The sequence below is a fragment of the Protopterus annectens genome, chromosome 9.part0 (genome assembly GCF_019279795.1).
Source record: "Protopterus annectens isolate FY-2018-M chromosome 9.part0, PAN1.0, whole genome shotgun sequence".
NCBI classification, from domain to species: Eukaryota; Metazoa; Chordata; order Ceratodontiformes; family Protopteridae; genus Protopterus; species Protopterus annectens.
This window is the reverse complement of record NC_056743.1, coordinates 1,400,491,547-1,400,518,564: the sequence shown is the minus strand read 5'-3', so window position 1 is coordinate 1,400,518,564 and position 27,018 is coordinate 1,400,491,547. Positions and strand designations below refer to the sequence as shown.

General features: G+C 38.9%; 1 protein-coding gene across 1 annotated transcript in view; it reads left to right on the top strand.

The window, feature by feature from the left end:
* Positions 1-27,018, top strand: part of LOC122810686 (E3 ubiquitin-protein ligase TRIM39-like) — a 147,939-nt gene that overhangs the window by 44,721 nt on the left and 76,200 nt on the right. The window contains exon 2 of the mRNA XM_044082256.1: positions 5,180-5,410. Coding sequence (XP_043938191.1) covers positions 5,180-5,410 — 231 coding nt within the window. The remainder of the gene's footprint in view (positions 1-5,179; positions 5,411-27,018) is intronic.

Genomic DNA, 27,018 nt, shown 5'->3' with positions numbered 1-27,018 from the left:
CAAAGGTTCCTTAAAATGATCTTCTAAATCTGAATAATGCGCAAACCTAGCCTAGTTTTTTGACACAATATCCCTAATATGTGTGTCACTACTAAAGTTCATAATATGGGTACCTCTCCCATTCTATATAAAACTGTAAAACTAGTAAAGATTATGAAAAATAAAAATAATTGGCTCCAAATATGCACACCACCAGCTGTGAATAAGATATTCAATAAGATATTTAACAATACTTATAAATAATTAGTATTGGAGGATATATATGATATTCATTTACACAAAAGGAATGTTACATGGAATCTTACTAAGCAGGAGCACGATTTATTATTAGATTTAAGGAAAGATAAATCTAGTCATATAATGTCCCCAGACAAGGGTGGGAGCATAGTCCTATATAGATATATGGACTACTCCAGTGTAATACAAGATCTTTTATTTGATGCCTCTACTTATTTAGGAGTCTCTAAAACCAGATAAATATATCATATACATGCATAGACTCATACTTGGAGGAATATTTAATGGACAAGAGAATAGATCATCATCAAGTTTTAAGATATCTTCTTCTTCTGGCTTTTCCCAGTTAGGGGTCGCCACAGTGGATCACCTGTCCGCTCATGATTGGCAGTGGAGTTTTACAGTGTTGAGTTGCCAGCCAGACACCCAACCTTCCACAGAAGGCACACACACGCACTCACACCTAGGGCCAATTTAGAGTGTCCAATCTACCTGCAGCATGTCTTTGGGATGTGGGAGGAAACCGGAGCACCCAGAGGAAACTCACGTGACCACAGGGAGGACATGCAGACTCCGCATAGAAGGCACCCCAGCCGAGGATCGAACCAGAGAACCTCTTGCTGTGAGGTGACAATGCTAACCACTGCACCACGGTGGCCACCCATGAAGTTTTAAGATATAACCAGATGAAAGCACTTAATCAAAGGTTCATTAAACACTTGTTTCTACTATTACATCATGGTGTGTGGTTTTACTTGGAGCTCTTGGACTGTATTGCTTATATACCAAATATAGACCAAAGAAGAGACACTTGGGTTTTTGGAATTATCTCAGGAATCAGAACATTAAATAAAACTACAGATTTAGAAATTTTACATCTATCTGATCATAAAGCTTGAATGAAGTTATTAATTTCTTTCCAAAAAGGGGAGATGACTTCACATTCATATACCATGTACACCCACTCAACTATTATTTCAGCATCACATTTCCAGCATTTAACTCTATTTGATTTATACACAATTGTAATTTTATTAGTGACAAAAGCTCTGTGTAAGAATTTCTGAGAGAAAGTTTTCCGGTGTAATGAAATGTGGTTTTATCTGCAGATTTTATTATTTTCTTGTATTCTTCACAGATGTCATCATTATTAATTTTTGAGGAATAATTCCAATAGGAATTGTCTAAATATGTGAAATCTAACTTAAGAATTTTATAAATTTGTAACAAATATAATTTATTTTTCACTGCATTTTTTTTTATATTTATTAATAATTCCAATAAGCCGGTGAATGATTTCTTATCTAGGTTAACTATCTTATTTATATCTGTGTTCACAAAGTCTCTAAATATTTGTAAACTACCAATTCTCAGAATCTTGATTGTATTTGGTCCTTAAATTTTCAACAATATACATATCAGTACCATTTAAGAATTGATACCAATAAATTAAGTTACTTTGTTGTTTCAATACTAGCATTTTGTTGACAGTATGAGTTTCTAAGCAGTCATTTGTATATGCAATTGGAAACATAGAAAATCTTAAGTCTTCAATACAATGGTTAGAATATGTGAAATTGTGAAAAAAGAAGATTATGTTATTTATATGGAGAATTTAAGAAAAGGGTGCAATTTCATTTAAGCAAAGATCTTTTAATAACCAGATAAAACATTTAGAGACTATTTGTTTATGACTAGTTATGATATATTTATTTACTAATAATATTTCTTAATGTATTTGTTTCCATTTAGAATCATAAGAGGAATGTATCTGCAACACTATAACTTTTACAATTGTTGAAGTAGCATACAATCGAATATCAGAGAATCCTTTTCAATTATGATCCCAACTTTTTCTGTGTCAATCAAAGGAAATTCTTGGTTTATTAAGATGTCAAAAAATTAAGAAGAATATTATTTATCTTCTTTACAAATATTTTGGTGGAGATAGTACTAAAGATTGTAAGACAAACAATATTTTAGGGAGAATTACCATCTTGATAAGCACTAATCATTCTTCCTTGGTAAAGAATTTGTTCCAGTTTGTCACTAAACTTAAAATTTAATCAATAACATGTTGAAAGTTTGTTTGTATTTTTTTTTTACTATTAGACAGAATGATTATACCAAAGTATTTCATTTGGTTGTTATTCCAATTGAAGTTAGAATACCTTTGTACAATTTTTTTAGTTTTTATTAATTAATAATATACTTGTTTTATTATGATTACATTTTAAGTTTGAGATTTCTTCAAACTGACTCATAGAACTAATTATATATTCTAATGAATTTCTATATGTCCTATTGTTAGTAAAATATCAACAGCAAAGAGTTGAATTTTCAGTTCAAAATATATATTTTTTTATTTTGATACCATTAATGTTGTTATTGGCTCTAATACTATTAGCAAAGGGTACTATAACTAATGCAAAAGTAAAGGTGATAATGGACAGCCTTGTTTTCTGCTTTTTTGTAATTTAAAGGAATTAGAAAGAAAAGAACCTATTTTAACTTAAGCACAAGAGTTATTGTATAACTTAGAAATTAATGCAATTAGCTCATGTGAGAAATTCTACACTTTAAGTGTTTTAAACAGGTATGGCCAATTAACAGAGTCAAAAGCCTTATCTAAATGAAGACTAATGATAGAAAGTTTTTTTTTACTTGCATAGTATATTCATGTATGTATTCTTATTATGCACTATTGTACTTGTCTATTTAAAATAAACCCAGTTTGATCATTTTTAATTAGTTTAGGTGTAAGTAGATTAATTCCGTTAGTTAAAATGGACATAAACATCTTATAGCCTACATTTAAAAAGTGAAATGGATCTGTATGATGAATACTTTGTAGGATTCTTAACTTGTTTTAAAATAAGTGATATAAGGCAATATTTCCATGATGGGGAATTTCAGCAGTTGTTTTTATTTCTCTATAGACATTATTTAATAATTTAACTCTAAAGGTGATAATGGACAGCCTTGTTTTCTGCTTTTTTTGTAATTTAAAGGAATTAGAAAGAAAAGAACCTATTTTAACTTAAGCACAAGAGTTATTGTATAACTTAGAAATTAATGCAATTAGCTCATGTGAGAAATTCTACACTTTAAGTGTTTTAAACAGGTATGGCCAATTAACAGAGTCAAAAGCCTTATCTAAATGAAGACTAATGATAGAAAGTTTTTTTTTACTTGCATAGTATACTCATGTATGTATTCTTATTATGCACTATTGTACTTGTCTATTTAAAATAAACCCAGTTTGATCATTTTTAATTAGTTTAGGTATAAGTAGATTAATTCCGTTAGTTAAAATGGACATAAACATCTTATAGCCTACATTTAAAAAGTGAAATGGATCTGTATGATGAATACTTTGTAGGATTCTTAACTTGTTTTAAAATAAGTGATATAAGGCAATATTTCCATGATGGGGAATTTTAGCAGTTGTTTTTATTTCTCTATAGACATTATTTAATAATTTAACTCTATCATTCGGTAGTATTTTGTATAGTTCTGCTATAAGACCATCTAAGCCTGGTGTCTTATTATTGGTTAACTTTTTATATGATCTTTTATTTCTGTTAAAGTGAATGATCTATTTTTTTTTTAATTTTTTTCAGTTGTTATCTTATTTATATTTTCCCTTAGAAATGTTTCAACTGTATCATCATTATCTAGATTATTAGTATTATTATTTATAGTTTCATAAAATATTTTAAAACCCTCAAGAATACCTTTAATATTGGTTCTTCTTTCTTTTTTATTATTTATATGTTTTATAATTTCTTTGATATGATTTTGTTTATTTATTTTCTTTGATCTAAGAGCAAGTTTATGCAAGATTAAACAGTTTACTGAATATGCCTGAAGTTTAAGTTCTTTTTCTTCATACATTTGTGAGCTTTCATATAAAGCTAAGCAGTTCTGTCTGTCACTTGATTCTTTAGATATTTTGAGAAATATGACAATTATTACAATACATGGCTAGGTTAACATATTTGCAGAAGTACATGGGCAACAGCTAAGCATTTGGAGGGATTTCTTCATCCTTCCTCTAAGGTCGAGTGACCTTGGAATTAATTATATTAAGTTAGGGAATACAGGAAGAGTAATCCCTGAACAAGGAGTATGTTATATGTCTGTTTGCCAGGATAGGGGTCCATGCATGCAAATAATGGCATACATTTGTTTCTTCAGTGTTCAGCTCTCTCCTTGAAAGCACTCTCTAATAATCAAGGTAGCATATAGCAAGTATTAAATATAGCTATGAAAATATGACCTACTGCTGCCCACAAAACAAGATTCCTTGATTTATTTGATTACTCCTGTTTCAATGCCTTCAGCTGCAGTAGTGACATCTACCCCACTACTTCTGCATTTCTGTCTGTTGACAGCAAATATAAAGGTCCTCTATTCCACAGACTACTCCAAACCAGTAGGCCTGTGTTAATAAACTCCTATAGAGCTGCAATCACAGCTCCTAGTCACTTTATTCAATGTTTAGACTACAGAAGTATTCTATCTTCTCCCAACCCTCCCTTTGTTTTCCAGAAAATGTCAGTCACTACTTTTATGCGCACTCCTTTTAGCTCATTGAACCTCCCTGCTCTAAAAATGGCAGCCACAATACTACATACAAACCACAATGCTATGCTCCATTCCCAAGTTCTGCAACCCACACAGATGAAGAACTGCAAGAAACAGCTGTGCAGACCTCCTTTTATCTGATCAGTTATAGATGAAACCCGTAAAGTATGTCTGCACAATATGTGCATAGCGTACTCAAATGTCAAAAACTTTTTCTCCCATATTAGTGCTTATAATGTCTCTTTCTTATTTACATCATGTTAGAATGCTAATAATTAAATACACTGAATTTATTTTCCTGATTAATGTATGTTCATTAATGTTGCACAATTTCTCCACATTGTGTTAACAGGAATATATGGATTTTTTAAAGAAAAGAATAGAAGTGCTGTTTCAGCATCGACCACAGTACCTGAATGATGAAAAGGAAAGGATCCTTACACAGCTGAAGGAGGAAGTAAACATATATCAGCGGATTTTTGATGACAGAACTGAAGTTTTGTCAGCACAGCAGAATAACATCAAAGTAGCAATAATAGCTATCCAAAACATTCTTCAGCTACATAGTGTAGTGTTCCTGAAGGTAAGACTAAATGGCACAGATATCGGCATTTTATTTATTGTACACTGACAAATTTCAAGGAAAAGTATGTAATTCTGATTGATTTTTAAAACAAATTTCCCAGGCTGGTTATTTGTTTGTGTCATGTTAGTAGTTTAAAGGAAAATCATCAGCCCATACAAAGCTTCAGACTGTCAATAAATAAACAACATCTCAGCCCTTATTTTTATACAAATTCTTACTGTAGGAAATGGCCTGATTTAGCATATATTTTTAGAGGAAAATGTCATGTCTTAGTGAACCGCGTGTGGCAAGAACTGATGAAGGAAAATTATCACGAGCATTCACCAGTGTGGACCTTGCTGCATGAATACAATTCATTAAGGCTAATTTATTATTTTATATAGTGGAATTTGTAATTCATGTACGATATAGGTTCTTTATATTAATACAAGGTCTTCCATTATTACACTATAAAATGTGACAAAGAATTAATTCTCCAACAATGGGCAGGTACAAAACAGTTTTGAATTACAGAGTGTTTAACAAAGTTACTTGTTAAATTATATGAAATTTGCTTGGCAACAGAGAAAGCGGGAGCATAATATTTATTCTAAAATCACTATCTTAAAGTCAGGGACTTGAGCACGTTGTAGATCATGTGGGCTGCTGCACACACTCAAACTTGAATATGAGTTCAGGCAAGCAGCCATGGGGTGGGAGGCAGTTGATGGATTTGAGAATTAGGGAGTGGGAGGAGGATTTTAGAGTTAGGGAGCAGGACAGAGGTTTTAAGGTTAAGGCGTGAGAAGAAGGTTTTAGGTTTAGGGAGTAGGAGTTAAGTTTTTGGGGATAGAGACCTATCATGGAATTTAGGTTTAGGGAGGGGTGGTGAAATTTCAGGCTTAGGAAGCTATTGGAGACTTTAGGGTTAGGGAGAATGATTGGAGGTTTAGGGTAAGTGAGTGAGGAGTCAGGTTGGGAACTAGATAGGTGTTTTAGGGTTATAGTTAAGGTCCTGGTAGGGTTATATAGTTTTACAGGATTGCGTGATGAGAGGGATACATATAAATGAGAGATTCTGCCAGTGGGAGTATGAGTAGTTGCTTTTTGAGCAAAGGGCAGTGAGCAGGTGTATCACAAGCTACTAGAATGTCAGCACTTGTTGTAGACCCAGAAGGAGCCCATAAGCCTATTTAGTCTTCTATTTAAGCACATTTAAATACAGTCTCCTTTTCATCCTTCTATTCCCTGTTTTTCTTTTTCCACTAGCCCTCATGGTACTAAATTCATTAATAAATCCTTTTTCCGTCAGTCATTAAAACAAACTATTACATGGGTTCATATGAAGTAACACTTTTATTCATCCAGGGACGACTTTGTTTCTAATATCTGAACTTCTGTTGTCTGCTGCTCCCCTTTTCTCCTTCCATTTCAGTGATTATTTTATATATCTTTATCATGATTTTGCACAAATATTTCATGGCCACCTCCTCTGTAAGCTGCGGTGGTTCAGCGGTAGCATTGTTGCCTCACAGCAAAAGGTTCTCTTGTTCAATTCTCGGCTGGAGCACCTTCTGTGTGGAGCCTGCATGTCCTCCCTGCGGTTGAGTGGCATTCGAAAGACATGCGTAGAATGGGTGTGCCTTCGTTGAAGGTTGGCCATCGAGCTGGCACCTCGGCACCCACAAAAAAATCTACTGCCAATCATTAGCAGACCGGACTTCTGCTAATGTGACCCCTAACCGGGAAAAACTGAAAGAAGAACATTCCATGGCCACCTCTCCATCTTTTCCAATACCTGGTAAAAAGTGATGCAACTTCTCTAATTCCTAGTCATTCTTTTTCCTTCCATGGCACACACTCTTCTCATGGATTTCCTCTGGACTCCTTCTAACAACCTGACATCTCTTTTGTTGTACAGACTCAAGAACTGCATGAACACTTCATGGTATGATTCATAAGTAAATGCTATGTCAGTCTACAGACTATTACATGCCTAGTCAATGGCCACATATGAGAATCAAATCCTGAACCTTGTATCTGTGGGGTAAAAGCTTTAAGCATTATGCCATTCCCACCAAAACTAAGACATGACCAGAAACTGACAAAGCAATAATACAGTCATTTTGCATCTAAAGTTTATTCACTTTAGCAAACATCCAGCATTCTGTTAATACTCTGTTTCTGATGTTCCACATTAGGCATACCTCTCAACTGTCCATATTTTCACAGAAGGTACAGATTTTTATCTAATATTTTAGCTCCATTCCTCATACAATTTGTGTTTTTCTAGCAAATCAATGAGGATTGAAGTCAACAAATAATGACAGACATTAAAGTTTCAGAATTCATATCCTTCAGAAAATCCAAGCTAACACATAAACTGTTATTCTAGCAACTTTCAAAATTTATAAGGTCTATATTTAAAATCTGTCCCAATTTCTGGGCCTTTGTCACCACATTATTTTTGGAGCGCTCCAGATTTCTTGTGCTAAGAGGTTGAGAGGTATGCCATCAGATGTTCGCAGATTCTACAGATCTTTTTTTTTTGCTCAGTTGCTATCAGTTCTACTACTTAAATTGAGGAGTTTATAGACCAGCTGCAGCACTTTGAGTTCGCCTGCAGTAAATCCCACTTGGCATCTATCTGCTCATGTGATCACCCTTTCTATATTATTCCTTAAACTATTATTCTATTTTCTACTGCTGCAGATCTACTTGTATAAGCAGCAAAAATGTTGCTCCTCCCCTCTGTTTCCTTAGATATGTCTGAAACAAGCATATAAAAGAAGTAGGACCAAAGACCAACTTCTTGTTGTACTCTAGAAACCACTTCTCTTACTCCTGACTTTGTATCTGTCAACATAACACTCTATATCCTGTTAGTCTGTCATGAATCAGAGTTCTCAGGCAAGATCTCATCTCCAGCCACTGCAGTTTTCTTAGTTCATTTCTGGGCAGGATTAAGCTGCAGGCCTTGGTGAAATCCACACGGATCATGTCAGCCAATATTACTATGTCAGATTCTTCTGTATTCTAGTCATAAAAGAGGATCAGATTAAAAAATCAACCCCCTTCTGGTAAACTTCTGTAGTTTGTTGTCCTGAGTGTGTGCTGGCTTAATTGTGAGTCATTTATTATTGTCACTCTAATATGAGATCATAAATGTGCAGTTTGTCTGATTTCTGGTTAAAGTATACAGTCACACTTTAATCATCCATTAAGTTAAGTGCTGCAATGCATCATGCTCTAGTCATTTTTTATTTATTTGGGCCATGTTTTTAATTAAAAAAAAAAAAGTTTGTAAACCTTTTTTTTTGAAACCACAGGTCAAATAAATTTAGCATTTCCCTTGGTGATGCTACCTTAGGAATTTTCCCTAGATATTTATGGACATATTTCTATGGAAGCATTTCACATTTTCCCTCAGTCTATATCACTCACGGTAAAGATCATCTTTAATTTTCAGTGAGATCACCTCAGAGTAAACAAAGTTAATGAGCACTCTTTTCAATGAATAGAAGAAGGAGCGTATTCATCAATAAGGTAAAAATGTTAATCACTGCTTTATGCATCACATAGGATGATACAAACTGTAAGTCCACTTAGTGACCACCTACCCATCTCTGTCCTTCGTGTCCCCTCCCAACTTCCCAAATCCCACATCTATAGAGACTGCCGCAAACTTTCTAACTTCGATCCTGTCCAATTTAACTCTATTTTATCTTCCATAGACTGGTCCATCCTCAAATATATCCCTCTAAATGATGCCATGCATAGATTTAATAATATTTTCCTAGACACCCTTAACTCACTGGCCCCCTCTAGAAAGATCAGACTAAAATCCAAGTATGCTCCCTGGCTCTCAAAAGAAACAAAGTCCCTAATGCTAGAAAGAGACAAAGCTTGGAAAGCTTGGACAAAATCTAAGGACTTACCCCTACTCCATAGCTATAGACACCTGAGAAATCTTGTCAAAAAGCACACCAACAATGACAAAAGGTCTTACTATAACACTGCCCAACTTAACAACAAAACCAACCCACAAAAGTTCTGGGCCTCCATTAATAATATTCTTTCCCCTGGCTCCCCTGCAAACCCCTCCTCCTACCCAAACTCATCACCTCTTGAAACAACTACTCTACTCAATAACCACTTCATTGACACTATTCAAACACTCATGCCTCCCACCTGCAATTCTACTCCTCTGCCAAACCCTCCCAAACCATCCAACAACCCACCTTTTTCTTTGCACCCTGTTTCCACTTCCTACATCCGATCACTTCTCCTGAAACTCAAACCCTGTTCTCCCTCCACAGATAACCTACCTCCTTCTTTCCTTAAACTTGGTGCTGATTCTATTGCCTTCCCAGTATCTATACTTATAAACAAACATATATAGGAGGCTACTGTCCCTATATCATGGAAATCTTTTTACACTATTCCTTTGCATAAAGGTGGAAACTCAACTGACCCCTCTAACTACAGACCTATAGCCATCTTATCCCCCCTCTCTAAGATTCTTGAAAAATGCATCCACTCTCAACTACTCATCTACCTTCTTGAACACAACCTTCTTACTCCCACCCAGCATGGCTTCCGACCTAAACACAGCACAACTACTGCCCTGCTATCCTTCACTCATAAAATTGCTGAAGCCCTTGATAATAACAAATTGATATCTTGTCTCTTCCTTGACTTATCTAAAGCTTTTGATACAGTCTCCCACCCTCTCCTACTATCCATACTTGCTAACCTCAATATGAGTTCCTCCTCCCTTGACTGGTTCTCTAGTTACTTATCCTGCAGGCAACAATCAGTAAAATTCTTTCCTCTTCCTCTCCTTTCCTATCTGTCCCAACAGGGGTCCCACAAGGCTCCATCCTAGGGCCCCTTCTCTTTAATATTTTCACCAATGATCTTCATACAGCTTGAAATACATCTTGCCTCATCCAATATGCAGACGATTATACGCTCATTACTACCTCAAATAACATCTCTATACTCCAAGATCTCACACAACAGGTCTTCCTAGCTACTGAACACTGGTTATCTACCAATCTCCTCATCTTTAACCCAAAAAGGACCAAACTCCTACTATTCCTCCCTCAATCATTATCCCACCATAAATCTTCCTTTGCCATTATATCCTCAAATAATACTACTATTCAACCAGTATCCCACACTAAACTCCTAGGGGGTCATCATTGATGGTGAACTCAAATTTAACTTGCACATTCTACAATGTATAAACAAGACAAACCAAAAGTTTGGTTTACTTTATTGCCATAAGAAATTCTTAACAACTAATTCCAAACTCACCCAAGCTCAAGCCCTCCTCCTCCCCTCCCTTTCTCTATGCTGCTCCCGTGCTCACCCATATTCAGACTACTATCTTAAATAAATTCCAGCAGACTTATCATAAGATAGCTCGATTTATTACTAACTCTCCCTATAATACTCATCAGTGCCTATCTCTAAACTCTCTCAAATGGCTTGAATTCCCACATTTATTGTTACTAGCCCAACTGCAAATGTTACACACTATAGTCCATAAACCTCTAGCATGTCCTGCTCTGTCTTCCTTCATTTCTAAGTACTCTCCATCCCGTACCCTTAGGACATCAAATCAGCAACTACTACAAATATACTATCCCAAAAAAGCAGTAGGTAAACTCCTTTACAAGTACTCTATAGCCCAATCTTGGAACAAACGTCCTAGAGATATTTGTAGCATTGTACACCCATCTCACTTCAAGGAGAAACTTAAACTTCATTTACTTAACTCCAAAACTTGCCCCTGTCAAGCCCCAAGTTAACTCCTACTCCTTCATTTCTTTCCTTCTATACAGGCTCTCCTCAGCTTAGTATATGCCTACTTGCTCAATGTCTGTCTAAACATATCTGTTGAATATTTCTCTGTTGTACATATTGTATATATTCAGGTACTCTACATTATTAGAATGAGTGTATTTCATATCTCCATATGTCAGTTATTACATATGGTAGGTCTAAAAATATTCTGCCTGAATGCTTTTTTTTAATTTATTGTACATATTGTATATATTTTGGTACTCTACAGTATTAGAATTAGTGTATTCCCTTGACTTAAGTATTTTTTCTCTGTAATATCTCCATATGTCAGTTATTACTTATGGAATAGTAAAACTGTCCTTGCATTTATTTTTAAACTGTTTATTCTTAAATTGTATTTTTCTTCTCGGAGCTTTTCTCCTCGGGTCTCCACTGAAAATGGACCACAAACCCAGCAGGACTAACCCGGTTAATAAATACCAATAAATAAATCAATAAATAAATAACATAAATAAGTCACTGTGTGACAGCACACTGTTTTGTCCCACATATTTCACATTTCTCTGAGATACAGCAATCTGAAGGCTGTTTATTTATTTCTTTATTTATTTATTTTGCTATCTGCTGGGTGTTGCCCCATGTTTCTCCATCCTCCACCCAGTAAAACCATTTATTCCTGTCTCAGAACAGAAGAACCAGACTCCCCCAGCCTTGGCAAGAGACCCTCAGCCTGTTCATGCCTTGACTTGATTGCCTAATCAGAGAGGTAAGAGTTGGATGGTAGGGAGTGAGCCATTCTGATGGAACTGATAGACCTCCTACCCTTCACACAAATTGTCCTATTCCACAGGCAACCTTAGCTCGCCTCCTAATTTGCACATACTTTGCAGGCTTGAACTTTACACGTGCTACACCTGAGGTTCTCAGGTTGTGCATACCTGTCGATGGAGGGAGTACATATACCCATGGATAATATTTAGATTGTTTATCCAAGTTATTTTGTCTCTGGTGCTCTGAGTATTTTATTTTTGTTTGTTTTAAGTTTCATATACCTTGTTTTAGTTGGTAGCTTTTGGATTTTATTAACTACATTGCCATGAACTCTGGGTGTTTTTTACTTCCTGTATCTAATTTTAGTTTATTACAGCTTGCTGTATTTTAGCATTCAACTTGTACAGCAACATATGGATTTTATGGGTGATTGTGTTCACATCTGTAGGAAATTGAGGATACTGAACATCATTACGGCTGGATTCTAAAAGACTTGCTCTTAATGTAAATGACTTCCTCCGGTATAAGCTTGCTTTATAGATAGGCCTTACACTGGAGTATATTGCCTACACCAAGAACAAGTATTTTGAAATCTGACCTTTGGACATGGAGTCATGGATTGCTTATTGGCATATCTTTGCTGTTTGGAGATGCAGATAATGAAAGCTTAGCAGTAATCATCTTGCTTGTTTTTTTTTTACATTATATTTCTACCTATCAGTTTGTTCTTATGGGTCTCAGCATAGTCAGACTTGCTTGGTTTTGTCTGTTTTTTAAAATGGAGGAAAGTGGATATTCTTTGGTTACAGGAATCATCTGGGATTCTTTATTGTTTGCTTGTTTTCCTCCCAGAGTGCTATTTGTTTGTATTTCTGGCAGTTTTTTTTGTCTTTGCTGATAATCTGACATCTGTTCGCCTCAGAGTACCTTTCACCAGATAGTCATGCATTGATCTGTATTTTTTTTTTTTATTTACATTTTTTAAATTTGTATACTGGCAAATTCACTTTGATTTCTTTTAGTACTCAGTGGATAATCATTGTAATATAATTAAAGTTGAAGAACTGCTTCTAGTTTTCAAACACCCATGTGGTGAGCCAACGACTCTTATTATGCCATAGATGGGTGAGCCAAAAATGCCTGCTCACTTCTATCCTCTCACTCTGCTCCTTCCAATACCCCCACTGCTAGTTGAACCTGGGTCACCTGGGTCACAGTAAGGAGCTTATCCCTCTGCACCATGGGAGCACTGTGGTGAACTTAGTATATTTAGCAAGAGAGCCAGGGGCATGGCCCTCTCACATTTTCAGGGTTGCAAGGCTGAAGCCTGCTGCAGAAATTATTTAATATTGAAACAGTAAGTTTAATTGTTACTGTTTCATTCTAATTTCAATGCTAGCTGCACTCATATATTGAACATTACTCTGGGCATTACTGTCTTCTAGGTTTACCCCTCTGAATTCTCTCCATGACATTCCCTGCCCCTTCTGTGTGGCCAAATGCCTGCATTGAAGCAGATTTGTCCTAACACCCTCCATCCATAGAAGGCTTTCACTCTTGACACCTTCAAGTCACCAATATGTGTGTCAGTGATCTACTGAAGATTTCCAGGAATGCATGCGCCTTCATACTGACTGCACTCCTAGGGACCCCTGTTTGGCATCCATTTGGTCTCTGCACTATATAATACCATAATGGCTTCCATCTCATTCTCTTTCCCAATCTGTCATGGTATCAAGCCACCGTTCTATCCACTCTGCCCATTCAAGTGTGGTACCTCCCCTCAAACTCCTCTGTCTAAATTAAGGCACAGTATTTCTTCAGTGCTTTTACTTTTTAACTAACTTCCTGATGTTGCTTCCATTCCAGCTTAGTCTGCCCAAATCTGTCATCTGACCTTCCATTCTACAATGCAATTAAAATGCTTTTCTTTCCTTTCTTGATCCTTTCTGCCAGCTCCTCTTTGAGAAGCCCCATCTTCCTTGCACCATCTGCAGTTTCCACTCAAAGCTCCCATTCATTTTATTTTATTCTGTCCCTACCACCTCCACCTTCACTTTCCTCCTCCTTCTGCTCTGCCTTTCCCTTTTGAACCCTTATCTGCTATTTCCCTGTAGTGTACTCTGTTTTTTTCTGTTTTCCTCTTCCCTTTCCACTGTTTCCCTTCCAGCCAGCTGAATGCCCCTCCCTACTAACTTATTCCTTGCTCTCCCCATGTGCTGTTGGCTCCAACATGGCAATCTGTAATTCTGTATCCCAGTCACCATTTCTCACTCCTGTCTCTCTCTGCCCTTATATCTTAGCTTCATTCTCTATCTCAGTTCTTTCTTTCTAGTTTCGTCTTTCACTTTTTCTCTGCTGCTCCACATGCCTATATTTCTTTACCTATGTTATTATCCCCCAGTCCTCTTTCTTTTTTTGTTTCTTTTCCCACACATCCCATTCCCTTTCTTTTTACCTCCTTACTCCCCTTTCTACTGTTTCTTGCATGATCATCCATCTCGATAACATCTGTGGCCTACATGTTCTCATCTGAAGCTCTGTTATTGTCCCGCAGGTCTCCAGCGTCCTGAACTAACCCCCTGCATCATACCCTTAACAGTGCACTCCCATACTTCTCCAGGTACCCCATGTAATAAAATAATACCAACAAAAAGAATACCTTAAAAACATCTAAAACGTCACATTTTCAATGTACAGAAAGGTGAAATGACATAATGCATTGCAATGCTGAATTACAGCATAATAAAATTAAACAAGTATCAAAAATAGTAAAAATCAAATACTCTAATAAATAAAATGTGTAATGGATGTGGCTGCCCACTCCTTTAAACCCTCCCACCACTCTTGAAAGTTACAACTCTGTATGTCACAGGTTCTAAATTTATCAATATCATGGTCACTGTATAAATGAAAAAGAAAAACAGCATACTGTAAAATAAAAATAAACACTGTGGTATTCCTTTTAAAGGATAGGCAATACTGCCCTCATTCCCCAATCACCAGACAATTAAAAAAAATCAGTAATTTGTATCCCAGCTAACCCACGAGAAAATTAGACAAAATGTAGTCTTAACCTATCCCTTCTAAAATTAAGTATATGAAAATGATCCACTTCAAGAGAAGTGTAGCTGGCTCAGTCAGCACCCTGGACCAAGACAACAAGCCAGCATCCCACCCCCTCAGCTCTAAAAGTGAAGAACAAAAAAAAAACCAAAAAAAAACACTTCCCTGTATTCCCTGTAATAACCTGATCACTGTCTCTTCCACTGAAGAGCAAAAAAAAAACACACTTTCCTGTAATAGCAATTGGGTTATTACAGTTACATCCATGCACCTCCACCAGCTCTTCCACTGAAGAGCCAAAAAAAAAAAAAAAAAAAAACAGCTCACAGAAATAATCAGGTTATTACAGTTACATGCCCCCCTCCCCCACAAGCTCTTCCACTGAACTACTGTTTCTTCTACTGGCAATACACAACCTCAGCCCCAGCCATTGAGGTCTCAGTGCCTACCCCAACCCTCCTTCCACACATTACAACAACAAAAAAATAATAATTTTTTTTGTTTTATACTGTAGGAAACAGTTGCTACAGTTTATATTCTACCTGCACAGAGCTCATGTATTAATTAAAAAAAAAGAAAAAAAAGGTCTTCATTTAAATTGTAGTAAACTGCTACTACAAATATTGAAAAGGGTTGCTAGTTTATACCTTGTCTGCATGGAGCACTGTGGTATTCATCTTTTAGTTAAAAAAAAATCTTGTATTAAATTATAGCAAACTTCTTGCTGCAAATGTAGTAAACAGTTGCTACAGTTTATACCCTGCCTGCACAGAGTGCTGCAGTGCTTATGTATTAGTTTAAAAAAGTCATTTAAACTGTAGCAATTACTACAGTTTATACCTTGCCTTCACAGAAGGCTATGTTGCTCATGTTTTAGTTAAAAAAAACTAAAACTGCTTGTTACAAATGTAACAAATAGTTGCTACAGTTTAGACCACACAAGGAGTGCTTTAGTGCTCAGGTTGGACCGCAAATGAAATACCGTCTTTTTGAAAAGCCTGTATTGCACTAAAGAATGCCTGGGGATGATGGATGGCTAACTGTGCCCACCTAATACTTTGCACCCAGAGTCACTGCCTCTCTTGCACCACCCCAGCTGCACTTCTGCCCTCCAACTGCACAACCTGACAAATGAGTCCCCTACCTCCCCCAGTTGACTCATTTATTCCTTCAGCTGGGAGAGCAGCCTATTCATTCCTTAGACATTCCCTTTAAGGGGGAATAGTCTAATCAACTCAGCACCTTGGAAATGAGAGTCAGGGTAACTCCCAACATTCAGAACATGAAAGGCTGGATATGGAGCAACTGGATTGGGAAAATTGGCAAAATAAGGGATATTGGCATTTGGCAAAGGGTGAAACAGATGAAAACCAATGTATGAAAAGCAAAGAAGCTGTTGGAGGTAAAAGTTAGGGACTGGACCAGTCGACAGTCACACAGGTGAACCTCACTCCCTTTCCCACAGTAGTGCCTTCCACAAATGCCTGTTATGGTGACTAAAACTGGAAAGCTCCTACCCATGCTACTCCCAGAAGGCTGACATACTTCCTGGTGCAGTTGTGTTTGGCCAGTCCAACTAAGGGAACCTGTAACAACCCTACTATAGACACACTCATGCTTCCCATACCAGATCTCAAATATGTCCAAGATACTAATCAAACCCAGGTCGCATGGGTCATAACCAAGGTGTTATCCTTGTATGCCATATGGAGCTGGCTAGCATAAAAATAATCTCAGTAAGTAAAGCAAATAAAAAAAATCTAAATTTTGGCTTTGGCATGTCAGCAACAGATCTGTCCTGGTTAACACAAGTTAATGTGCAGTTATTTTTGGTTTCTAGAAGGTTCGGTTCACAAAACATTAATGGAAAACTCTGTATTTGGTGAATACTTGATTTTCATCATTGCTTAGCACTATACGACATATAAAAGTGGCATTCCTGTATCACGGAACACATCTGTATCAGGTAACTGGTGGACAGGCTTTCTTGTCTGCCTTCCTGTCTCCTTCTCTCTCTCTCTCTCTCTCTCTCTCTCTCTCTCTTTCTCATTCCGCTGTTGATAACTTCAGTTCTAATACTGTCATACAACAATATGCAGTACTTGGGTTGCAAAACAGCACATGGCTGCAGTTAAGGGTACAGAAGTTTGGTATGCTGGCAGAACTTAAAGGTGATATGCTTAATGGGACAGAGAAGATAAACTGATGAAAAACTAAAGTGCAGTAGGTAAAATATAGTTCATTCAGCCTATTTTGTGAAACTCTGTAGTCAAGGTCCTCCCCCTACACTCACCTATGGAAAATAGCATCCTCTGAAATGATGTAACCTTATTGCAGGTTATGCTTCACTGGGGCTATGGGGTCTCATGCAAAATCAAGCTCCACCTTTCCAGTGTTCTAACTTTTGATCTATCCATCTATATATCTATATATCTATCTATCTATGTAACTATTTTTCAGTCTATCTGCATATAAATCAATCTATCTCTCCATCTGTCTGTCTATCTATCTATGTAACTATCAGTTTATCTGTCTGCATATAAATCACTCTATCTGTCTATCTCTCTATCTGTCTATCTATCTATCATCTATCTATCTATCTATCTATCTATCTATCTATCTATCTATCTATCTATCTATTTATCTTTTTGTTTGCTTATCACTGACTTTCTATTTATTTACCTTCATGTCTGTCTAGTGATCTCTTTATATCTTGGTAAGTGGGCTCTCTCTGACTTGGCAGGGCCATTTTTGATTTCAGGAAGAAATGCTATGAAATTCAATGGGGAAAAAGTCACTGAACTGTGTTTTGTGGAATTATGTTTTAGAAATTTATATGGAATGAATATGAAAATATGGGAGAAATGGATTTGTCCTACTTGTGAAAATGTCACCATGTTTTATACTTTGCAATATTTTGTCTTATTTATTAGCATTGCCAACTCACTCCTGTGAATATTACACAACAAAAAAGCTTTCTCATATTTTTCATAACTGTGTAGTAACATCAACAGTTCTCAACAGTGTTTGTGCTGTCTCTCTAGCTAATTTAATTTCATAAAGATATACTGTGCTGCATCACTTCTTTCTAACACTTAAGCTTCAACATTTAGCTGTACCGGACCAATTTAACGTGGCCTCTATGAGGTATAATATTTGTCTTGGGAATCAAGGACAGAAAGTCAGACATATTATACTATGTAGAAAAAAATCATTGACCAGCGTATGAGTTCAGCTTTCATGTTGATGACTGGAATTATTAAAATGTAAATGCTTCAGATGTTTAGATAAAAACAAGTATTTATGAATTTGTAACTGAGAAGTAAGGATTCCGGATAAAGCATGCATTCCCTACACTTTTGATTTATTTACACCCTGAACAACATGCATAAGGTTACCATCTTTAAGATGATAGGGAGAATTCAATAAAGCCTACGCAGATTAATTTTCCATGTAGGTATAGTGGCACAGAGCTTACATGGATCCAGTAAATGGAGCTGATGGGTGTGCACGAGTGTGCGAAAACAGAAGTGTCAGTGGCATGCAAATCACCTCATAAGCAGGTGAATTGCATGCAAATGAGGGTGCTGAAGCAATTCAGCAAGTAGATAGGTAGTTCTGCAGACCCTGTGTTGGTGTGCGAAGTATACACAGAACATTTCCACATTTCCATGTACATGAAATTAAAAAGTGAACAGTGGCTGTAAAAGGCAAGTTAGAATGTCAGAAATGGCATAGCAGACAGATATATGCACAACTATGCTCTGTGTGTCCAAAAAGTAATGGAAAATCATTTTAAATATTTTTAATACCCATATTATGTGTGAGCAGTGTGCAGCAGTGCGCAAACATGCCGCTATGCAAAAAAAAATATTTGAAAGTGTAAAAACAAAACAAAAAAAAAATATGTGACAAAAATGCATTATAGGGCCTTGCATGAAGTATGTACAATGGTAGATGTCTGTGGCTGCTAAGGAGGCCGGTCCTGGAATAGTATAGTTTCCCAGTTGTGTGCATGGATCTGTATGCAAATGAGCTGGGGTTACTGAATAGCAAAAATGAGTATCCGTGCCTACAGATCACATCCGTGAAGCCCCCGAACCATTTTTGTGTCCACAGAAGAGGTAGCTGACATCAAAAGCGGTTGTGTCTCTATTTCTTTAAGCAAATTGGGGCACAGAGGTACCCCTTTTGCCTGCCACACAGCTGAGTTGAGTGGGGGGGTGCTAAGCTTTGTTTAGCTTTGGGACACGTGTTTAAGCTGGTTTGACCATGTTTGCGCTCACAGCCACTGTGCTCTGTTCATGGGGGTGTGTCTATTGGCTGCTGACCATTGTTTATACCTGTAGCGTGGGTTTGTGTTCCACATAGCAGTGCTTAGTAAGGAAGGTTGTCAAAAAAAAGAAATTGGCTGAGAAAGCCAATCATATATAAATTACTTATGACCTGTGTTGCACCTAAACTGGCCCATTCCAACCTCTCAGTGATGTACTTGGCAGGTGGAATGCATCATAGTTAGCCAATCAAACAGGCTCCATCTGCACCAAAGCACTATAAAGTATGCATACACCATACAATCTGATTTTCCCTCATACTCTGCACCATTGGAATACAGACTTGGAAATGTTAAAGGCTGCTGCAGCTCTGCTACATCTGTATGTGGTAGATGCTGAGGGCAGTGCTGATGCTGATGTTGACAATAGGCCTAGACTGAGAAGGAGAAGAGTGTTCAGGCTCAGGGTAACCTTCCAGGAGCTACATGAACTGGAGAGTGTAGAGCAGTACAAGGTGCACAGGGACATACTACAAGAACTCACCGAGCTCTGTTGCCCTCAACTCAGACCCAGAGCCGACAGAGGGGAATCCATCCCAGTGGAAAAAAAGTATGTGCAGCCCTTAGGATACTAGCTACAGACACTTTTCAAAGACCAACTGGGGACATGATGGGTGTCTCACAGGCATCATCATTCATGGTACTCCACTACTTCCTAGATGCCATGCAAACACATGCCAGTGAGCACATTTATTTACCCCACACCCCTGAGGAGAGGTCCCGCAGTATGCATCTCTTCTACCATGTAGCACACTAGCCTGAGGTACTGGGTGCCATAGACTACACTCATGTCCACATCAAAGCACTGCCCGGTGAGTCTACATCAACTGCAAAGGGTATCACTCAATCAACTGCCAAGTCATGTGCAATGCTCAGGGCATTATCATGAGTGTGTGCTGGCAGCACTGGCAGTTATCATGACTCCCATATCTGGCACACATCACAGCTGTACCAGATGTTTGCCAGGGGGATATCCAGTACAGCCATCTACTGGCAGATGCTGGCTACACACTGGAACCATGGATGATGACACCCATCAGCAATGTACACACACAAACTAGGAACATCATAGAGCATATGTCTGGGCTGCTCAAGTCACAGTTCTGATGCCTTGATATATCTGGTGGAGCCCTTCAGTACTTTCCAGCCACATGTGCACAGATGTTCACAGTATGTGCCATGCTACACAATATAATCCTGTTGAAACAGCTGTGGCAGAATCATCACAAGGAAGGGACACACTGCCCTCCACCACTGCCTAGGTCCCGACAGCCACACCCACAGCGGGACTTGGAGGAGGAACCCCCTGAGGATGTCCCTGTAGGTAGACGTAGGCATGACCAGTATGCCCTGGCCTTGGCCAAGAGGCAACTCATAGCACATTCACTGAGAACCTATGGTCCTAGGGACTGACACCTTACTCTGACTTGCATACATAGTAAAAAGGATACCAGCCAGACCACACAACCTGTATCTAACCATGTATTGGCTGTGTACTGCGTGCATCAGACAGAGTCAGCCCTGAAACACAGGTCTCTCAACTGCTGCATTCGCAAGGTAAGTCACACTCCTATACAATAAATGTATGGTAGCATATGCATGTACCTGCTGCATGTATTCAATGGATACAGTGGGCTACTGGGCTACTTACAGAGAACTAACAGCTACTTGGGACAACAGATATTCTGTCCAATACTGAGTGCCCTCTAATATGCCTTAGACCACATGGCTGGAAACCCCACTGCATTATGCAAAGGAAATGCCAAACAGTGGGGTCACAGGACAGCTACACAACTGTCAATGCCAGAGTCCCCTACTACCAACACATCAGTATTCCCATACAACTGCAGTAATAGAGTATGCTTGCAAGGAATAGCTGCAGACCACATAATTTCAGGGCTGTCACAAAGAACCTAACCACATGTTCTATTTTCCACAAAATGCAGGGGTCACAGGGTATTTCTGTATGCTGTTGATAGTGTGAGGAATTAAACCTCACTTTCTAGCAGCTGGTGTGGCTCATTGGGCTAAGGATATTAGCATGGCTGTGGGTGTTGATGGTTCAAAACTGGCAGCCCTTACAACTTTTGCATGTGAGTTACTCGTATGGTAGGAGTCCCACAGACTGTTGAAATGACGCAATCTGTTACTGCAAAAAAGCTGGACAAAGCCAGAGGAAATGGGGGGTATAGAGGACCAAACCTACAGGCATTATACATGCTCTGAGTAACCTAGAAGTTGGCTAGTATAACAGCAGGTTGCAATAGGTCAGATTAGCAGCAAGATGTAAAGGCCATCACTTAACTGTGTTAGTACTTACAACAATTCAGTGGACTACATTTAGTAGTATATTACCAGATAAACACAATGGTATGAGGAACAGAGCAGACATGTGGGTCAGAATACTGGACATTCTGCAAAAACATGTACAGTGAAAGGTGTGAAGACTGTCACCCTGTGTGTGGTGTTACATCATTTCCCCCAGTCACATCATACTTCTCAACCACTTAGAGCAGGAAAGCTGGACAAAGCCATGAACAATAGTGGGACAAAGGCCCAAATATAAGGAGAAGGATTAACTAATTGCCAGACAAATGTGGAAAGGTCAGAGAATAACAGGTCATACATTAGCATCAATGTCCTGATGTGTATGGAGCCAGCAACTCAAATGTCTGACATCATTTCCGAATGTTCAGTCTATAATGATTTGCCACTAATGTACCAGAAAATCACAATGCTATGTAAAATGTACAGAAAATATGACACAAAACTCTGTACATTCTATTACAGTCTGTTCAGTTGATAGGTGTGTTTCATATATTACATTCAGCAAACAGAGAGGGAATGCCATGGACCAAATATCAGGGAGGTGCTGGACTGTTGAGTCAGGTGCAGCAGCCAATTGGCTGCAGCACACAAAATGCTGGACTGGAGTACAGATAGGTCTGGCCTGGAGTCACCTTGTAAGTACTGACAGTCACACTGGGCATGCTCCTACACTTAGATAACTTGAGCCCATGTCTGATGCCTCATCTACCCAAAGAACTGCTATGTGGAAATATGTCTGTGCATACAGACAGCTATGTATGCATATCTGTCTCTCCATATCCCCCTCACACATGATTACCCTATCTAACAGTATATGGCACATATATATATGGATCTAGGACTTTTGATCGAAAGATCAAAACTCCGAATCCATTATCACCGAACATACTTTACCAAAAGCACTTTCACAGAAAAAGCGCTTACGGTAAAGTATGTTTAAAAAAAAAACAGAATTAAACCTACTTCTATGCAGGGAGGTAAGCCCCCCTGCACCCCCCCACACCCACCTACTTTTAATATTCTCACTCTGAGGTCACACTATAGTGGGGAAAAGGGAATTTTCCCTTATCCGCAACGTAGTACGACCGGCCAATGAGCATACTTATCCGAAAATGCTACTTCGGTGAACAGCACTTTCGGTTAAGTATGCTCGGTGATTTCTACTTCGGTGGAAAGTGCATTTGGGGATCTGTATGGATTATATATATATATATATATATATACATATATATATATATATATATATGCTAACGATATAGCTAAATAATTGCATAGAGTGATTTAGACTCTCCACATATATTTACATAACACAGTTACATAATGCACACACACAGTTACAATTAGTAGACATCCCTGTTTTACATATATATATATATATATATATATATATATATATATATATATATATATATATATATATACATACACACACACACATGTGTATTTGTGTGTGAGGATGTATGAATGTCTCTACTTACACGCAGAATACTGGGGTTATCTGCACCTACACACACAACAGTAGTCTGATGGCAACAGACTAAGGATGCATAATGACAGAATACACTCACCCACAGAACCCTGTGCCTGTGGAATGTTACCCTGTAGAAAGGCAACAGTGAGCAGGTGGTGTATTGTGCAATGTTTGCAATGCAGGACTTGGACAGGCCATATTGTCATTGGCCAATTGTCCACCTACCAAACTGCATCCAGCCAGACATGGCGATACTGGTAAATGTACCCACATAGCAGGGGTATTAACAGGCATCAAGCACGGTCATTCAGTAGGCCACACATGATGAGTAATATAAGGCCATTTTGCATAGTCCACAAGTACTGTGGCTGCATCCACATGTACAACAGATATGATCTGTGTCACATGCAATAAATACTGTGAGCTATAGTGTATAAGAATAGGTATGTAGGTAGGGCTTCTAATCTCACACCAGCCACCGTATGTTTGTGTGTGTAGACATACCCACCTGGCCTATGTTTGTGCAATGGTTATTCATTTTATGGCCCTGTGACTACTTGCCAGCCTCTACATTGTCCTCCTGTACAAGGCCTGCTGATGTCATCCACCTTAACACCATTGGCTGACAGTTTGATAAAAGGTAAGCTCTGTGGCACATGCGATAAGTACTTTGTCCTATTGTGTATACTACTAGATAGGTAGGGGTTCTAATTTCACAACAGGCAACTCAGTGCAATGGTTATACATTTTGAGGCCCTATGACTACTTACCAGCCTCTCCATTGTCCTGCTTTATAAGGCCTGCTGATGTCATCCACCTTAACAGCACTGGCTGACAGTCTAATAACAGATTACCTCTGTGGTGCATGTAATAAGTGCTTTACTCTTTATTGTGTACTACTAGATAGGTAGGGTTTTAATCCCCCATAAGCCAAGTACATGTGTGTACAAATATATTCGCTTGCAGCAGTTAACATATGGCCATATGGGTTGTTTATGCACAATGGTCATGCATTTTACTGCTCTGACTAGCTGCTGGCCCTAAATAGCCCACATCTACCTAGGCATAACTATCTGCCACCACCTACATTTGTATGTATGGAACACCACCCAGGTGACACATATCAATGGTAGCAGACCTTGTCACAGGGTACAGATGCATGATTATGCTGGCTACCTGCATTGTCCCTGACACACTGTTCGACATATATGCACCTAGGTAACCATGCAAGTATACAGCTGTACCTTGCCAATGTCATATTTCTGCTGTGCTGCCATGCCATCCCAAGCTGCTGTATTGCCACCAAGTCTCCATAGCTTAGCCACTCAAACTCCTGGAACAGAAACATACACAGGTCTGTGAGACACTTGTCATTCTGTGACACTATCACCAGTCTAACATCATGCATCAAACATACAAAGAGTTTGATCTGTAGTAATGACACATGCCAGCATACAGCACCTGTCATGGCCCACAACACCTGCCATGGCATACAAATACCACACTACACAACTACATGTAAAGTAATATACTCACCCTGTTCATCAGACACATATTTGCATGTCCCTGCATCAATAGCATGTATGACAAGGATGTGGCACAGATATCATCACATGCACAGTGTGTTGTGTGGGGTTGCCAGAGGCCTATACTGTGCCAAACAGTTGACAGCATGTGTGTGAGTCAGGAAGGGATGCTGGTTAGATGGTCCATGGAGAGGTGCTATGTGTGTCGATCGGTGACTTGCATGTGACAGTGATGGTTGAGGGTGTGCGTGTACACAGTCAAGCCCAGTGCTATCCCTGCAAGCGTACATGTTGGACAGTTGTGGACTGTACATGGCAGAGTGGACAGTTCACCGTCTCTGGCCACATACATGGGAAATGGCTCTGCCAGGAGTGGCACTGGCACCACCATGCCCAGGGTCAGATGCAGTGATAGTAGCTGCTGTCTGTTGGACCCATGTCCCCCACAGGACCCCCCCAGAACCACATGCCAAATGGCCTGCCATGTCATGGTGTGGACAGCACACTTCCTTCTGTATTGCTGGAGGTGCTGCCACTACCGGAGCATGAGTGTGCATGACCACATGGAGTCTCAGCAGATGGTGTTGCTGACCTACATCGATGTGTCTGATGCCGTACTCTAACCAGATGTTCCAGCACAGAAAATGTCCAGTGAAAGACTGACACTGTCTCAGCTCACAATCTGTCCACTACATCAGTGAAATGATCCATGTGGTGGAGGCAGTGAAGGATGTCAAACTGTGCTGCATCCATAATCCTGAGCATCTGTCTGCTGTTGCTTTCAGTACATGCCTGTACCTCCATGATGGACCAAAACATGTAGCATGTGACCTGTGATGTGACACCTGTGACAGGTGGTGGATGGGCAGTAGTCCTCCTTCGAGCACCCCTGCCAATCTGCCTGTGTGAGACATTGCCAGCTCTCTTGCTATGGCCATTGTCTACACTCACTGATGCTATGGTTGCCACACTGTCCTGTTCAATGTCTCCACCCTCTGACTGTCCGATATCTGTAGCCTCAAACAAGGGGACTGAGTATGTGGGGTCTATATTAGAACATCGACTTTTTAAAATGTTGAATGTTCTAATATCAACCCCTATTCAGCGAACACTGACAGTCTCGAAAATGCAGAACAGCAAATTTTTTCCCAGGGAAAAAATTTTCTGTTCTGACACACATACACACAACACAAGCACACCAAACAAACAGCAATCCACACACATACACCTAAAATACTACATCTAACCCTACACTAAGCTGTGCATACACCACTAACTATCCACTTACCTTTACCCAAACCCTAACCCTAAGGTCCGTTACTATCGTACACTCACTTCACCCGTGCCCTAACCCTAACTCACCTACCCCACCCTAACCCTCACATCCACACAATTGCACACTTACCTGACCCGTGCCCTAACCCTAACTCACCTTCCCCGTGCCCTAACCCTCACATCCACACAATTGCACACTTACCTGATCCTGACCCGTAACTTTCCACCACAGTGCTGAAAATAGCAAAGCCACGGAAACAGCCAACTGAATTCCTTCCCTAGGGAAAAATTCAGTGTTCTGCAGCTTCACTAATTTTAGCATTTGCTGAATAGGGGTCGATATTAGAACATTTGAAGTTGTGAAATGTTCTAATATAGACCCGGTATGTGTGGGCATACTGACTGTGTTCTGGGACAAATGGGGGATGAAGTGGAATGTCAACCCCTGAGACAGATTAAGTCCCCAACAACCCCAGCTGTGCCTCACTATGGACACCATCATTATCAGAGTCCGATGAGACACTGACATCAGGTTGTGAGGGGGACAGAAGCCAACCCCACGTTCACCTGTGAGGAGGGAGACAAAATCACTGCATTACTACCTGCACTATTATGTATGGTAATCCACACAGACACATACAGATGAGGAGCTACAACTGCATTACACATCCCACATTTTATTTCTCATCCCATGCACAACACACAAACACACAACAACATGCACAGACAAGACAGACCCTTTAAAACATGCACTGCAGCTACATCCGGTTAATGTTGCCAGTACAATACACCTGTAAGATAAGCAATATGGCAGTATATCTGATAGACCTACACCTAAAACCATGCACCTTTCTTAAGCATAATATGCCAGTTGTAGTATCAGTGCCTCAGATATGTACCATCTCCCTATTGTGTGTGAATAGGCATCTTGGAATGATTGCCTCCTGTGTAGCGGGCTGCATAGTCCTTCTTAACAATCAGTGCAAATGTGTTAATGTTCCTGCAAATACAGAGCTGTGATTACCCATTCTATGCATTTAAT